The 16,012-nt window shown below is 49.7% G+C and overlaps 6 protein-coding genes and 1 pseudogene across 6 annotated transcripts; 4 read left to right on the top strand and 3 right to left on the bottom strand.

Annotated features, from left to right (window-relative positions):
* Positions 1 to 4,074: 4,074 nt before the first annotated feature.
* Positions 4,075 to 5,005, top strand: LOC119054925 (histone H2A type 1). The gene has a single exon (XM_037152979.2). It carries the CDS (start codon positions 4,113 to 4,115, stop codon positions 4,503 to 4,505), a length of 393 nt encoding a protein of 130 aa, XP_037008874.1. The 5' UTR covers positions 4,075 to 4,112; the 3' UTR covers positions 4,506 to 5,005.
* A 155-nt stretch (positions 5,006 to 5,160) lies between these two features.
* Positions 5,161 to 6,763, top strand: LOC119054921 (histone H3.1). The gene has a single exon (XM_037152976.2). The coding sequence runs from the start codon at positions 5,204 to 5,206 to the stop codon at positions 5,717 to 5,719; it is 516 nt and encodes a 171-aa protein (XP_037008871.2). The 5' UTR covers positions 5,161 to 5,203; the 3' UTR covers positions 5,720 to 6,763.
* Positions 6,764 to 7,375: 612 nt separating this feature from the next.
* LOC119054942 (histone H4-like) lies at positions 7,376 to 7,798 on the top strand. The gene has a single exon (XM_037152996.2). It carries the CDS (start codon positions 7,376 to 7,378, stop codon positions 7,796 to 7,798), a length of 423 nt encoding a protein of 140 aa, XP_037008891.2.
* Positions 7,799 to 8,866: 1,068 nt separating this feature from the next.
* Positions 8,867 to 10,306, bottom strand: LOC119054943 (rho-related GTP-binding protein RhoN-like; annotated as a pseudogene).
* A 72-nt stretch (positions 10,307 to 10,378) lies between these two features.
* Positions 10,379 to 10,796, bottom strand: LOC119054937 (histone H4). The gene has a single exon (XM_037152992.2). It carries the CDS (start codon positions 10,783 to 10,785, stop codon positions 10,474 to 10,476), a length of 312 nt encoding a protein of 103 aa, XP_037008887.1. The 5' UTR covers positions 10,786 to 10,796; the 3' UTR covers positions 10,379 to 10,473.
* Positions 10,797 to 11,223: 427 nt separating this feature from the next.
* LOC119054987 (histone H3.1) lies at positions 11,224 to 11,920 on the bottom strand. The gene has a single exon (XM_037153074.2). It carries the CDS (start codon positions 11,899 to 11,901, stop codon positions 11,491 to 11,493), a length of 411 nt encoding a protein of 136 aa, XP_037008969.2. The 5' UTR covers positions 11,902 to 11,920; the 3' UTR covers positions 11,224 to 11,490.
* Positions 11,921 to 14,403: 2,483 nt separating this feature from the next.
* H1-1 (H1.1 linker histone, cluster member) lies at positions 14,404 to 15,384 on the top strand. The gene has a single exon (XM_037153064.2). It carries the CDS (start codon positions 14,439 to 14,441, stop codon positions 15,099 to 15,101), a length of 663 nt encoding a protein of 220 aa, XP_037008959.2. The 5' UTR covers positions 14,404 to 14,438; the 3' UTR covers positions 15,102 to 15,384.
* The last annotated feature ends 628 nt before the right edge of the window (positions 15,385 to 16,012 follow it).

Genomic DNA, 16,012 nt, shown 5'->3' with positions numbered 1-16,012 from the left:
CTGGAGCACTGGGGAAACAAGCAGCAAAATCCCGCGTGGCTGGGGCACTTGTTTCCCTGGGGTATATATACCTCGTGCCCTTTGCTGTAATTTCTGATTAGAATTTTTTTTACAGATTGTAAAAGTCCATCTCAAATGCATTTGAGTTGTTCTTTCGTCCCAGAAACCCAGGTTCCAATGCTTGGGGCTTTGACCGTTCTGGGAAGCCCGCAGAAAGGGCGGGAGGCTGGCTTCCAACTTTTAAGGAGACAAATATTTGAATTTCCCGCCCATCCTCATTTGGCTCCACCTCTTGGCCCACAGCGGCTGGGCGATGGAAAGTAAGATGTGCTGGGTTTTCCCTGCAAACCATTTTTTCCCCCCAAGGACTTCGGGATTCCAAAAATAATCCTAAACCGACAGTAAGGGACGTTGATTGAGGAAGAGGACTCAGAGGCATGGGTCTACTTTGGGGGCAGAAATATCAGCTGTTCACTGCTTATCACATAAGAAAAATATTTCCTTTCGGTTGTTGAGCGCTGCGTGGTTGATATACAATAGTGTCTTTGGGTGAAACATAAAATTTAAAGTAAAATTTTTTCAAAGTATTGCTTCAAAAGAAAATTAACATTTCATTTTTCCCATGGCCCACACCATGTCAGTGGGCCACTGACTGGATGAGCAGGTTTTTTTCTCAGCATATGCAAAATATTGTTGTGAAAGAGACACCTGCCTTAAAAATCAGTAATTATTGTTGTTTACACTGTAAGAAGACATCCCCAGTCCATCCTCACCCGGGAAAAATTGTTTGATAGTGAGTTCATGCTCTAGTGTAAGAACCAGTGACCCTGATGTTCTTCTGAAAAAGGAAGGTCTAGGTAATAATATTATTTCTTATCCTCTGCAAAATGATCTTTCCAGAAGGGGATTATTTTCTCCCTATCTTGTCATTTGTAACGGCCTGTCTGCTTGCTTTCAACCCTTCTCTCTCTCCCTCATTCCTTTCTAATATTTCACATTTCACCCCATACTACGCTCTTCATTGACAAGCTCAAATGAAAAACCTGGCCTCCGAACCGCACAGCTAGAAATGTTTGCCATATGTTCTGATGTTTCACAAATGAACGAGGAATTAAGAGGAAAAAAATGATGCCTGGACTCCGTGGTACATTGAAAACCTATACTGGAAGGTAGTGAGAAGACAGGGAAAAAAATTTAAATCTCCCCAGTTGATTCTGATTAGGAATCAACTTTGGGCACCCATCAACTTGAGAGAAGTACTGGAAGTGAGACCAAGCTCAAGGAATTCACCGCTTTGGTGCTGTAATCAAGCAGACACAGGTGTCATCAGGTGGTGTATTTACTTGGAGCAAGTAAAGGAGACAAGGAATTCACATCCAAAGCTTTGTCTCCAGACTCAGCCATGGCTTAGCCACACAGCTTGCTCAATTACATGTTGATTTCTTCTTTGCAGTTGTCTAACCTTATCTGGTCGTTTTCTCAACAAGCTCATCTGGTCAATGTTGTGTCTACAAAACACTGGTGTAACATTTTAACATTTAGCAGGAATACCATTTAGTAACAATTGACCAGACCTAGAGATCCTCATCCTATCTAACAAAAGGGTTTATACACCGTGAAGAACACCCAAATTTTCTGTGGAGCTACTGTCTCTGAGTTAAAGAAAACAAAAGAAAAATAATCTGCACTACATTCCTAGCTCTCCTGACCAGTCATAGAAACTTTTGCCTTCTTCCCTATTCAACAGAGATGATAAGAAGACAGGAAGAACTGGCTCTGGAGACAGAGGAAAGAGCTGCTGATCAAGGCAGAGTTGTGGATGCGTGAAACCAGAGGCAGAATATAGGGAGACTTTGAATTTGGAGGAAGACTGAGAATTCTAAAAAAGAGAGGTCACCTGAAAGCCAGGTAACCCGAGGCCCACAGACTGCTGGTGCTCATGAATGAGAAGGCACAGTTAGGACCCAGGGGCTGCCCTGGCTCCTGATTCCTGGCAGAAGAGAGAGTGCAAACTTCTCAATTCCTTCTTCAGTGTCTTTCAGCAGCTTTCAATGTGCTTTCTGTGTCTTTTCCATTTCAGTCAGTCATATACGCATTTAAATGAGTTTTTTCAGATTCCTAGAAAAATCTAGCCTGCCCCTTACTTAAAAATAATATCTACTATAGCCCTGGCTGGTGTGGCTCAGTGGATTTGATAGAGGACGCAAGAGTCAGAAAATTTTAGTTTAAGGTAAATTGCTATAAGCCTAGTAAGTAATGCATATGTTAAAGCTATTGTTTTAGAAACTACAGATAAGGCCCATCCTGGCTCAGGGATGAGACAACCGACCTCCTGGGGCACCGCTGAAGATTAAGGCCAGGGTCAAGTATCTGCGCACTGTGTTCCAGGGAGGGACAGACACCACCTGTCCCGGGAACAGCTAACTGCCCAGGATGAGAATGGTACAGTTTCTTTCACCTAATTCTCCCTAGATTTCAAAACCCCTCAGCACTCCTTTGTTTATTACCTGTTATGAAAACATCGGCCTGAAAAGAAAATGTAAGACAATTCTGTTAGGGTTGCAAACTCACTGTCTACTCAGATCACCGGCTGTCTCAATAAAGCGCCCATAAAGATTCAATCCGTGTCTCTGCTTATTGGGTTTGGCACGTGACAGACAACATGACCTCCAGTGTCTTTTCCAGTTTCAGACTGAGTGCCAGCCTGCAAACGCAAAGGTCGCTGGTTTGATTCCCAGTCAGAGAACATTCCTGGGTTGCCAGCCAAGTCCTTAGCAGTGGGCGTGCCAGGGACAACAGATCTGTGCATCTCTGGCACATCGATCGGTGCTTCTCTCCCTCTTTCTCCTTTCCCCCTCTGCCCAAAAATAAATAAATGAAATCTTTAAATAAAATAATGCCCACTACAAGTCATTTTAATAAGAAAATTTTAATTCCGTCAGCCAGGATATTTAGGTCACGAATTTTCCAGAAATTTACCTGTGGAAATCTATACATAACAGGTTGTATGAGTGAGGTCACCTTTTTGTTTTCCTGTAAGATTAATAAAGAGAGGTTCCAGTCATAATTTTCATGACTGCATCTCATTGCAGGGAAGTAGGGAACTGCCCATTTCTACTTCGCCTTCACATTTTAAAAGAAAAAAAAACCTTTTATGGTATATCCAGACCACTATAACAAAATATTATAGACTAGGTGGTTCAAACAAAGGACGTTTATTTCAGTGTTTCCTGCCTTCTAACCATAGAGGTGCACCAGGGTTTGGAGCATGATGGGATATTCTGAAACCACCAGCATCCTGTGTGTTGTGCCCACGTGGGAAACGAAGAGGGTGGGATGGAGGAGGAAAATGATAGCAGAGGCCTTTCCAGCCAGGAGTTCAGAGTCCGTGGTCTCAGTAACTCAGTGTGACCTTTACCACAGGGAATAACCAATCTGGGTCTCTCTGTTTCAGCCTCTACAATGACATTACTCAGGCCACATACCTTCAGGGTGATCCCTGAAAGCCTCGGACAGGAACTGTGAATGAAATGGAGATGGGCTTGCTGTCTTAGGTCAGGCACAGGACCATCCAGTTCCTCCTTTCATTTTTCACTGTTCAAATAGTGTAAGATGAATTGAGAGACCGAAAGGAATGTTCTTCCTGTCTCCCTACTTTCTGACCTCTAAAAACCTAAGAGAACGCCTGGCGTACAAGCATCTCTTAAATGTGATCTATTTAGAAATTGTGATCTAAATCTATTTAGAAAGAAGACTTCTTTCCAAGATCAGGAGTCACAGTCTCAGAAAAGGACCAGTGACCAAATGTCAGGACACGAGGGCAATCATTAATGATGGATTGTGCGTGAGAAAAGAAATTAGAAAAAAATCGATTCGATTATGAATATGAAAGTACAGATTCATCAGACCGAATTACCTTGGAACAAGAAAAAAAAAAACCCAACCTCCTAGCCGCATATGTAAATTAGGAAGGCAGGAACTAAGATCCCATTGGCCATTGAAAAAATTGCATAAGCCTACCTCAAGTTAGTATAAATACTTGCCTGGCTTCCCACTTACTTCCATCCAGTTTACTTTTCTCTCTGAGGCATCCGATTCTCCTTTAAGAAGTCATGTCTGGACGCGGAAAGCAAGGCGGCAAGGCTCGCGCCAAGGCCAAGACGCGCTCGTCGCGGGCCGGGCTGCAGTTCCCCGTGGGCCGCGTGCACCGCCTGCTCCGCAAGGGCAACTACGCCGAGCGGGTCGGGGCCGGCGCGCCCGTCTACCTGGCGGCCGTGCTGGAGTACCTGACGGCCGAGATCCTGGAGCTGGCGGGCAACGCGGCGCGCGACAACAAGAAGACGCGCATCATCCCGCGCCACCTGCAGTTGGCCATCCGCAACGACGAGGAGCTCAACAAGCTGCTGGGCAAGGTGACCATCGCGCAGGGTGGGGTGCTGCCCAACATCCAGGCCGTGCTGCTGCCCAAGAAGACCGAGAGCCACCACAAGGCCAAGGGCAAGTAAAAGCCTGCAGCGACTCCAAGTCGAAACCAAAGGCTCTTTTCAGAGCCACCCACATTGTCATCAAAAGGGCTCGTCTCTCGGTTTCTGTGTGGCAGGCGTCTCTTTTCAATTGACCCTAAAGCGCAGCTCCTCAGTCTGCCAGCAGGTGTCAGCGTGTGAACACCGATAGACTCGCGAGCGCAGGGTCCGTGAGAGCAGACCCCCGCCTCGCGAAAGAACGCTTCCCGAGACCCTCCGCGCCGGGTCGCTGGGTGGGTCACACCGTGGGGAAACCCCGACTGAAATCCCCATTTGACCGGGCACTGTTCCATCTAAACGTAAATCAAGGTTGGACCGACGGGAAGGGGCCACGCTCCCCCTTTCGTCTCGCGTGGTCACTGGGCCAATCCCGTGTAGCGCGCGCCTTTTCAAAGTAACCAAAGGAAGGCCAGTTTGAGAGTCCCAAGTCTAAAGTTTTTACTGGGCAAACGATGTATATCATAGTAAGGTTGACACGAAGTTCTGCGGAGAAACCAAGAGTATTGCAAAGAACAGGCATAGAGACGGTAGCGGCGCGAAAGGGTAGAAAGCAGCGGCTGTTGGGGCGAGGGCGGGGGCGAGGGCGGGGCGGGAGAAGTTAGTTTCCGGTGTCAACGCCCGGGAGGTTCCCCTGTACGAGAAAATGGCGGCCGCCTCCAATAACTTCACTGCGAAGCTTGATGGGCAGATGTGTGGTCCAATCAGCGCTGGCCGCGCCTTATATATATCGGGCGCAGGGGTTTGCTCGTGCTGTTTTTGCAGTTGAGCGCTCTTGGTGTGTAGTTATGGCTCGTACTAAGCAGACGGCGCGCAAGTCCACGGGCGGGAAGGCCCCTCGCAAACAGCTGGCCACCAAGGCGGCCCGCAAGAGCGCGCCGGCCACTGGCGGCGTCAAGAAGCCGCACCGCTACCGCCCGGGCACGGTGGCCCTGCGCGAGATCCGCCGTTACCAGAAGTCCACCGAGCTGCTGATCCGCAAGCTGCCCTTCCAGCGCCTGGTGCGCGAGATCGCGCAGGACTTCAAGACCGACCTGCGCTTCCAGAGCTCGGCCGTCATGGCGCTGCAGGAGGCGTGCGAGGCCTACCTGGTGGGCCTGTTCGAGGACACCAACCTGTGCGCCATCCACGCCAAGCGCGTCACCATCATGCCCAAAGACATCCAGCTTGCGCGCCGCATCCGTGGGGAGCGGGCATAAGCTGTCCTCAGCGTGTGGTGACCTTGAACCCAAAGGCTCTTTTCAGAGCCACCTACAGTTCCAGTTTGAAGAGCTGTTAGCAAAGAAATTCTGTCCCCCCCAAAAAGGGGGTCGGGGGTACAGTAGTGGGAGGCCTGCACTGGAGTGGTTGTCTGGTATCTGCTCCCAAAACAACTTGAAGATCTGTAAGCGTGAGAGTGTTAACTCCTCTAAAAGAATACAGCATAGGTTTGCAAGTACTTCTGGAACCTGCATACAATTTCCTTTGCCACCTTCTAAATACTCAACTTCATTTCACCTTTTTCTTTGAGGTACAATGTTCCTCGTCCGACAACCACAACTTATTCTGTGAAGCTACCTCTTTCACAATGAGTAGCTGCACAAAATAATGTATTGCGTGATAGCTATATATCTTAAGGATGCGGAGCTTGTTTTAGCAACCTCCTCAAGATGTCTGCCCCATCTTTGGAAAAAATTTTACTATAGTGGTACACGGATCTTGTATTCCTGAAACAGTAATCCTTAAAATCTTCAGCTAGTTGGCAGCTTCCCACTTTCCTCCAAATGCAATTTCTGTAACGCCCTCAGAATACATGAATTTTCTATTTAATATTGTTGCACACAAAAATGGGGGCTCCTATTGGCGATTTACCTATCGCTCAATTGATAAACAAGTCTCTAGTAAATAGCTCTGCACTTTAAAGTCAATGCCCTGACAAAACAGCACCAGCCGGTCCCTGAAGTTTACTCAAAAATTGTAGACTTCTTGCTGGAATAAATCTTCAGCTACAGGACACACCCAGAATTCACATTCAGAAACACCTAACAGGTAAGAAGGTATACATAAGGCAACTTAGGTATAATGCAGACAACTGTAACAATCTACATTTTTAAGAAAGTTCCTTATACTTTTGCACACATGGGAGAGGTTCCTTGGTCCCACAGTGGGCAAGAAAGGGCATTAGCCTCTGGGCTTTACATTCTTTTCCTCTGTAATCCGTTATTTAAATGTACATGATCAATTTATTCAAAGCGCACTGTGCATGTTGGTGTTCTATTGGAATGCTATGAAATCCTTCTATGTCTTTTAGTCCTCTTATACATATTTCTTTTTAAAAGAGAAATCCAGGTGAAAGAAATTTTCTGTGTAAGCCTGACTTTTAGCTTACAATAAAAATTATTACCTAATATTTATTCTTTTACTGGGTAAGGCCACTCAACTCAGTTTAGAAACAAGCCCAAAAACAGCTTGAGAGGAGCAGCTCAATGATTCCAACCCCAGAGCTTGGTTGGGTTGCTTGGCAACTCTTTTTCTCCCATATGCTTCTTGGGTTTTGGGTTTGTTGCAATCTCAGTATGGAAATGACCCAAGAAAATCCATGGGGTGAATAAATCTTAAACACACACAACACACACAAATGAGGTGATGTCTTCTGTGTACACTTGTGTTCTCTTGTTTTGAATTTCTCATTTTCTAAATACCAGAAGAATCTCCCTACTCCCTGTTTACTGAGACTTTACCTGAGGGGGCGGGGGCTAAGGGTCGTTTTCCATCTCTCCTGGTCTTTTTAAAACCAGGTCAGCCCAGTTATTACTTAAGAATCTGCAGCAACCAGTTTGAGGACAAACATCACAGTGTGCAGTTAGTTGTTCACCATGTCTGGTCGAGGCAAGGGCGGGAAGGGTCTGGGCAAAGGGGGTGCCAAGTGCCACCGCAAGGTGCTGCAGGACAACATCCAGGGCATCACCAAACCCGCCATCCGCCGCCTGGCCCGCCGCGGCGGAGTCAAGCGCATCTCAGGCCTCATCTACGAGGAGACCCGCGGGGTGCTCAAGGTCTTCCTGGAGAACGTGATCCGGGACGCGGTCACCTACACAGAGCACGCCAAGCGCAAGACGGTCACGGCCATGGACGTGGTCTACATGCTCGAGCGCCAGGGCCGCACCCTCTACGGCTTCAGTGGCTTAGTCAACGTTTCTGCAACCCTAAGTTTTCCTCCAAAGGCCCTTTTCAGGGCCACCCACTTCCTCTCGGGAAGAGCTGTTAACAAATTAGCCAAGACACTTTCGTGTATGTAGGTCAATTCTGTAGTTAAATATGAACAGTAGATAAAGGAAAAGAAAGGCAGTATTAATTCTGATACCTGTACAGCCACGCAACTCTCTGAAGTCAAACTTGAGTTTTTCCCATTCTGAACCAATTGACTGCATTCAGATAGGGGCGAAATACTTCCATTCAAAAAGGGGGGAGGGGGGAGTATGATAAGGAACTTTCTTAAAAATGTAGATTGTTACTGTTGTCTGCTTTATCGGGCTGAGGAGATCTATATTGTGTGTTTCAATGGACTGTGATAAAAAGGAGAAACAAGTTTAGGGTTCACAGCAGCACTGAGAGCCAGTGGCCACAGAAGAATCTCCTGCACACACAGCGAGGGTCTCAGATTTCAGGAAGTTAGAGACCCAATTTTTAACGCTGAATAGTCTAGGCCAGCAATTTTCAACCTTTTTCATCTCATGATGCACATAAACAAATTACCAATATTTTGCGGAAAAAATACCAATATTTTGCATATATATATATATATTGCCAGCCGGACCAAAAGGTATAATTTTGATACATTTACACTGGATAGCTATTGTGTTGGCTTTTTAAAAAAACAAAGGGAAAAGAGGTCAGTGCCCCTGACTACTCATACATCATGTATATTTTTTTCTCAATGGCCATGGGCTTTATTGGGGGACTGTTGGGAGTTAGGGTTAGCTAGGGCTGGTGGGTCCATGACGGACGGGAAGGGCTTCTCAACCTGCTTTTTAACGTAGTGCATGGTGCTTGGAGGTTAGGATGTGAGAACAGGCGCAGAAGTGAGAGGAGAGGTCATGGAACAGACACTTTCCCAGGGAAGGAAGCGACACTTTCCCAGGGAAGTCCAGACACTTTCTCAGGACCAGGCTTTGTGGAGGGCACCCTTCACAGACTGGGCGGATGTGGAAATGATGGTGCCCTTTGCCTCCAGGCCCTTGCCTAGAATCGCTCTCAGCCTGCCCTTCGGTCCTAGCCAGAGTCAGGGGGTCAGGGAAGCCAGGGTGCAGCCAGGAGAACCATTGTGCCCTTCACCGGCTGCTGACACTCTACCACTCCCGGCCTCCTCACACGAGGTTGCAACTCTGGGCTCAGTCCTTGGGTATCTTGCCTTCATTCCCATTTCTCGGATCTGGCCATCCCAACAGTTGATTAGACCCCTACAATCCCCTCCCTATAGCCACTGCCAAGGGAGATCACTGTGGCCATGAAGAAGGCATCCTTGACCCTGTGCTCAGAGGACCGGGAGGAGCACTCCACCGCAGGCCAGGTCCCATCGCCTCGGCTAGCACAGTGCCCTGCTCTTGTGTAACAGGAATAAGCCGCTGTGTGGACAGGTGCTTCAGTGTGGCCAGGTCGGTCCACATGTTCCAGTTGTAGCCAGCACAACCTTGGCATTGGGGCAAAACTCCTGGGTCACCCCTTGCCATTCCATGAGGACACTATCCAGTGTTTCCCGTCGGCTCACGGTGAAGCAGATGAGCACCGCGTCTGAATCAGGCTAGGCCAGGGGCAGGAGCTGTCACTGTGAGAAGAACCTGAACTGTCCCACAAGTTGAGCTCAATGCTGCGCTTGTCCACCGCAAGAAAAGCTCGCAGTGTGGTTCTCAGGTCCCTGGGGAACACCTACAGCAGCGCCGTCTTGCCGCACTCCCCGCGTCCCACCACCAAGATCTTGTAGCAGCGGCGCTGCCCCTCCAGGGTCCTGTCTAGGCACTGGCCCCGCGAGCAGCTGCCTCCCTCGGCCTCGCTGCCGCCGCCATCGCCGCAGCCGCTTCGGCTGCTGACACGAGCATCTCACAGGCCCGCGCACAGCACGCGTCCGGGGCCGCGGGAGCCTCTGGCCCCTTAAAAATTCTTGTGACACAGGTTGAAAATCGCTGGCTTAAGTCCATGTCATCTAGAAACTGCTAGTGTCAGGTTTAAGGAGGGGCCCGGCCTGAGAATGGACATAAGGCCCAGATTAGTTACATTTAAACCCAAGCCAGTCTGGTTAGAAGGGAAGCGAGGACAATCGGCCTGAAGCCTGGGGGAGGGGGTCAGGTGAACCCAAAGTCTGTTCTTTTGGGACGTTCCCAAGGCAAATATATTGAGAATACTCACAGTTTTGCTGGAAATGTAGAATTTTGATCGATCTGGCTTCCTTGGAGCGTCTAGCTCCACCCTCGCACTGGTAATTCGTGTATTTACCGAACCCACTGGCACTTTCAAGGTCCCAACTCACTGGAAACTGCTTCCTTCACCACGGCCTGTGGTGGATCCTTTCACAGTGGACAAACAGCAGAAGAGTCCCTGAAGGGAAGAGAGGACAGGGAGACTCCCAGAAATAGGTACTCCTGGGTTTTGTCTTTCAGGTAAGGGTTTGGAACTGGTGAGGACCCCTCTAGTTTGCTTCCTGCAGGTAGCCACCCCCGCAAGCACCACCAGCTCCTTCTCAAGGAGCCAAGGTCCTCACGCTCACGGGCCCCTGCGCACACACAGGCTGAGGCCTGTGGTGAAGCCACCATCTGGCTTGCATCTACAGCTAAAGATTAAGATCTCGCTTGACACCAAACATAAGATAACGCTTGCAGAATTGCCAGAACAAGAACGGTGCGTACAGCTCTTCCCAGGAGAGTGTGGGCGGCCCTGAAAAGGGCCTTTGGTGGACACGAGGTTATGTGACTTCAGTGACTTAGCCGCCGAAGCCGTAGAGGGTGCGGCCCTGGCGCTTGAGCGCGTAGACCACGTCCATGGCCGTGACCGTCTTGCGCTTGGCGTGCTCCGTGTAGGTGACCGCGTCCCGGATCACGTTCTCCAGGAAGACCTTGAGCACCCCGCGGGTCTCCTCGTAGATGAGGCCGGAGATGCGCTTGACGCCGCCGCGGCGGGCCAGGCGGCGGATGGCGGGTTTGGTGATGCCCTGGATGTTGTCGCGCAGCACCTTGCGGTGGCGCTTGGCGCCGCCTTTGCCCAGACCCTTCCCGCCTTTGCCACGTCCAGACATTGCTTTGTAAGTAGAGAACCAAAAGCAACTGACAAGGAAGGAGAGAGCCGGTTCTTATATAGCTACCTTCCCCACCCCTTAAACACCCACTCTCCCAGCAGCCCTAGAGATTGGAAAGCGCTCTGGCGGGAGATGTGACGTCAACAGTCACCTCCCTTAATCCCGCCCCCGAGCCCCGGCACTGGCGGCGGGGCGGGGGTGGGCGCCAGAGCTCACTTGAACACGCACTGCGTAGCTTTTGTTCCTTTGACTAGGCTGAGTCAACTGGATTGCAAAAAATATTGCAAGCAGGAAAAATACAAAAAGGCAAAAGGATTTCACGGCAAGTTCGGGTAGTCGTAAATCCGGCAAAAGATAAGAAATCAAATTCGAGTAGTTTGTAGTAAATGAGAAACCTTGTTTTAATGTTTTACTTAGGAGGCATCATTAACTCCCGTAATGCCAATTCTTTCACGTGTTTCCAACTTTCACTTGCTCTGTATTGACTAAAGTCCTACTGAAGACTTAAAAGGCAGCTTGTTCGAATAAGCAGGTAGCACTTATACGATTCATTACACGATCAGGTGGGGCCTGGTTATGCTTTACTGCCTAGTACATGCCTAGTTATATTGAGCCTGTGGGTGAACTCAGTCTTTGCAGCCCTTTGTTTAGAAAACGTGGGTGGCTCTGAAAAGAGCCTTTAGGAGAAATAAATGTCCTTCAAGCTCAGGCCCGCTCCCCGCGGATGCGGCGCGCGAGCTGGATGTCCTTGGGCATGATGGTGACGCGCTTGGCGTGGATGGCACACAGGTTGGTGTCCTCGAACAGGCCCACCAGGTAGGCCTCGCACGCCTCCTGCAGCGCCATGACGGCCGAGCTTTGGAAGCGCAGGTCGGTCTTGAAGTCCTGCGCGATCTCGCGCACCAGGCGCTGGAAGGGCAGCTTGCGGATCAGCAGCTCGGTGGACTTCTGGTAGCGGCGGATCTCGCGCAGGGCCACGGTTCCGGGCCGGTAGCGGTGCGGCTTCTTGACGCCGCCGGTGGCCGGCGCGCTCTTGCGGGCCGCCTTGGTGGCCAGCTGTTTGCGTGGGGCTTTCCCGCCCGTGGACTTGCGCGCCGTTTGCTTAGTCCGAGCCATAATGAAATCTATGAGACAGGGACTGAAGAATAAGGAAATACATCGCTAAGCAGGTCTGCTAGTATTTATAGGATGCAGGGTGTAGTGATTGGTTGAGAAAAATGTTTAGCTATTACATTTCATGCTCTGATTGGTGTATCTTTAAGGTTCCCAACAACCGTGCAGTTTCACTGACTACTACGGTCTTTCCTGGGCTCTTCCAGTTTTTAATTTTTATTCTTTCTCGCCCCGTGTTATTTTTATATTCTTAATGCAATGCTTTGAACATTATATTTTAATGCAAGTAAAAACATTAGCCTCAACGGAACTGTAGCTTTTCAATGCCGTATATTTTAGTTCTTAGGGGTGGTTTATGGACAGAATATGCACCCCAGCCATGGATTACATACTCCACAAGCCACCTGCTACAGAATCCGAGATCTCCTGACAAATTTCTATAACCTTTAGAGTAACCAGATCTCCTTTCCAAGGGCATGTCCAACCTGCAGCCCACAAGCTGCATAGCCCAACACAGAATCGTAAATTTACTTAAAACATTATGAGACTTTTCTTGTGATTACATGCCCTGTGTAATCACTGGGCTACATGCCCAGGACAATTCTTCTTCCAGTGTGGCCCAAAGACACCAAAAGGTTGGACCCTCCCCCCTCCCCAGGTTGACTGAGGGACTTCTTTGAAAACAACCACACGTAATCTCAAGTAAATCACAGCAGCTTGTCACAGAACCCGCCCCTGTAATGAGGCACGTTTTTGTGAAATGCTTATGGTCTGAATCCTACACTGAGTTTCCTGAAACTCATGTTTCCTAAACCCTGGAGTACATTTTGCCAGGTGCAGAAAGGCTGAGACTGTAATGCTATCCCGCCCCAAGGCTAAATACACAGCTACTAGCCCAAAAAATGGATGCCAGATCCTGGGGAGGACAACGTCACATCTCCAAGACACCATAGTTATTTTTAAAAGTTTTCTAGCTTGACGGATGTGAATGTGGTTCCTTTATACTAGGATGAAGTGGATCCTATTTTGCAACTTGATTGGCCGAGTCCATTAGGCAGAGCTGCTATTAAGAAAGCAGACCTAGCGCGTTTGCAGAATTGTAGTTTACAAGACGCAGAAACCATTATGCTGACAAGAAGTCTCAATCCAGTGTTTTTGCTTTAAAAGCCGCATTTGTTTAGATGACTTACCAATTACCTCAAAGATTTATCTCCATCTTTGAAACAGTATTCCCATAGGGGACCATCCAGTCTTGGAGGAAGATTTAAACCTGTTATTACAGTTTTTTGTCCTTCAAACTAAGACACGTGGTTCCAATTTTCCTCTTCCAAATTCTGACTCGGGAATTTTGTGATACATTTTAAAAACATAAAATCTCCGGAGAATGAAAGGTTGGAAGAGAGGTAGAGAAGATGGAGGCGAAGTGTTTGGGATCGTGACATTAGCGCCCTCCCTCTGGTAATGGGCTTTGTTGTTGCTATAGAAACCAGGGCAACCAGCTAGCAGGCTAGCGGACTTGTTTGAGAACCACGGCCGAGTGCGGGAACAAGACGTCACTGCCCTGTTCTCTCGCCGCTGGGGGGCAGCTTACTTGTCAACATTATTAGTGAAATTAAGCATTTTGGTAGTCACAAACAAGGTAAGGAAGTCTGCCCTAAATATCATCCCTGGATGTGCGCCCTCCCTCTGAAAACCCTCGCACAGTGTGCCCTTAGGGGATCCGTGTAATCGCCCGGGGCTGTGCCAATGCCTCGGATACTGGGGTTTCAGCTCCGTCAATCTTTCGAGTGGACATGCTGACAAGGAACACTGATCCTACACGTTAGGGTCTGTTTGGCATATGTTGTAAGGATTGAGACGTACGACATTCTCGAAGTGCATTGGGCTGCAGAAATAAATCGGAATTACAGAAACTTTGCACCTTAGGTTGTCTACATGCCCAGAATGAGTGTTAATTGCTCTGGTGTTGTCTACGATTCTTTGTCCAGGTGCACACCGGTCATGACTGTTCGGCGTTGCTGACTAGCGGGCCTACACCCCGCTGTCTTCTCCCTCCCCAGCCATTCAAAAACGGTCCCTTGCGTTTTTCTGCCGGTTAGAGAGATATGTCCCTAACAACGCTTCCTGTAGGTGAAGTTTCAGGTGAAACTCCTTGGGCTCAGATGACTGTCTCATTTACAAACGGACCCCCCAACCCATGAAAAGAGCCTGTGGAAAAAAAGGAGGGGAGAGTAGCGCACCACGATGTTGACGGGCGGCAGAGTCCGACCTTCCCCCGTCTTTTTTTTGTCTCTCGGGGGTGACAGGGTATTGTCCTGGAGCCTGGGCGCGCGATAGTAATGGGGAACCCGAGGCCAGGGGGCGCGGGTGGCTTTTGGAGCCGCGGAGGAGCAGAGCGCGACAGCAGCGACAGGGGGCGCGGCCGCGACACGCACCAATCACAGCGCGGCCCTGCCTTATAAATACCAGGCGCCCGAAACCGCGGCGTCTTTCTGTCTGTGAGGTTCCTACAGTTGACATACTCCTACTTTGTTTCCACCATGTCTGAGACCGCGCCACCCGCTCCTGCTCCGCTGGTCTCCACTGCCCCGGAGAAACCTGCGGCTGGCAAGAAGGCGAGAAAGCCGGCGAAGGCCGCAGCGGCCGCCAAGAAGAAGCCCGCGGGGCCCTCCGTTTCCGAGCTGCTGGTCCAGGCTGTCTCCTCTTCCAAAGAGCGCAGCGGCGTGTCGCTGGCCGCGCTCAAGAAGGCGCTGGCGGCCGCGGGCTACGACGTGGAGAAGAACAACAGCCGCATCAAGCTGGGCCTCAAGAGCCTGGTGAGCAAAGGCACCTTGGTGCAGACCAAGGGCACCGGCGCCTCGGGCTCCTTCAAGCTCAACAAGAAGGCGGCCTCCGGCGAGTCCAAGCCCAGCGCTGCCAAGGGGGTGGCGAAACCCAAGGCAGCAGGCAGCGCTTCTAAGAAACCCAAGAAGACTACTGGTGCTGCTGTTAAAAAAGTTGTCAAAACTCCAAAGAAGGTCAAAAAGCCACCAGTGACCAAGAAAGCCTCCAAGAGTCCCAAGAAGCCCAAGGCCGTGAAGCCCAAGAAAGTAGCCAAAAGCCCAGCCAAAGCCAAGACTGTGAAACCCAAAGCGCCCAAAGCTAAGGTGACCAAGCCAAAGGCTGCTGCCAAGCCCAAGAAGGCTGCACCCAAGAAAAAGTAGGAGTTCCGGTTGGAATCTTGTTCCCAGAACCCAACGGCTCTTTTAAGAGCCACCAACATGTCTCTGCAAAAAGAGCTATTAAGTACAAATGCGTCTGGCTCACTGACATTTCTCAGCCCCCTCGAAAATGCCCAGTCTTCTCTGCATCAGAGCCACAGAGAATCAAAATTCTCACTGAGAACCCCAAGTTTGGTTTTGAAGCCCCCAGGTGACATGAAGTCCCACACTCCAAACTAGTCACTGGTGGGAACTACCTTCAGGGCAAGCTGTGAGTGCTGCCCTCCGCCGCCGCCCCCCCCCCCCCCCCTCGCGCCTGCAGGATTCCCTGAAGCAGTCACGAAACCTAGAAATGCATTGGGGGAAATTGGAACCTATGGCTTAACATCTGCCTCCAGACCGGCTGCCCTTTGCAGTGGCGGCGAGTCACTGGGGTGGATGGCGCGCAGGCTGCTGTCTGGCTGTGGGCCTCCTGCAGCGCCTCCATGCTGTGCTCTGACAGTGCCTGGTGCGCCCGTTGGCTCGGCGCCTTACCCCGCATGGATCTGCCGGCTGCCCCCTAGTTTCCGTCCAGAGTGAGGACAAACGTGCTTGGCTGCAATGGAGTTTTAGAGCCAAATATCAAAATCTTTACCCGGTTTTTCTGTGTATAGAAAAAGAACGTCCCTGATTGGATATTTGAAATTCCCACTCTCTGCTTCACTTGATCGTATTTCATCGCGTGCACTGTTTTCCACCCTGGTAGCGTGGGCTGCACTACATTAATGGTTGGGGTTGCTTTCACAGAATTGTCCCTTTAAGCCATGGAAATTTTAATTCTGGGACTCAGAGTGTAAAGAGGTCTTTTTTCACAGTCGAAGAAAAATTACATGATAAGCCAGGTTTACTCACTTTTACTTAATACAGCTCAAGTG

The sequence above is a fragment of the Artibeus jamaicensis genome, unplaced genomic scaffold, assembly GCF_021234435.1.
Source record: "Artibeus jamaicensis isolate MK-2021 breed Jamaican fruit bat unplaced genomic scaffold, CSHL_Jam_final scaffold_1689, whole genome shotgun sequence".
Lineage (NCBI taxonomy): Eukaryota > Metazoa > Chordata > Mammalia > Chiroptera > Phyllostomidae > Artibeus > Artibeus jamaicensis.
The sequence above is the reverse complement of the archived record's forward strand: the minus strand, read 5'-3'. Positions and strand labels throughout refer to the sequence as shown.

Coding starts and splice junctions, on each gene's coding strand:
- LOC119054925 (XM_037152979.2), top strand. CDS start 4,113: ATGTCTGGACGCGGAAAGCAAGGCGGCAAGGCTCGCGCCAAGGCCAAG.
- LOC119054921 (XM_037152976.2), top strand. CDS start 5,204: ATGGGCAGATGTGTGGTCCAATCAGCGCTGGCCGCGCCTTATATATAT.
- LOC119054942 (XM_037152996.2), top strand. CDS start 7,376: ATGTCTGGTCGAGGCAAGGGCGGGAAGGGTCTGGGCAAAGGGGGTGCC.
- LOC119054937 (XM_037152992.2), bottom strand. CDS start 10,785: ATGTCTGGACGTGGCAAAGGCGGGAAGGGTCTGGGCAAAGGCGGCGCC.
- LOC119054987 (XM_037153074.2), bottom strand. CDS start 11,901: ATGGCTCGGACTAAGCAAACGGCGCGCAAGTCCACGGGCGGGAAAGCC.
- H1-1 (XM_037153064.2), top strand. CDS start 14,439: ATGTCTGAGACCGCGCCACCCGCTCCTGCTCCGCTGGTCTCCACTGCC.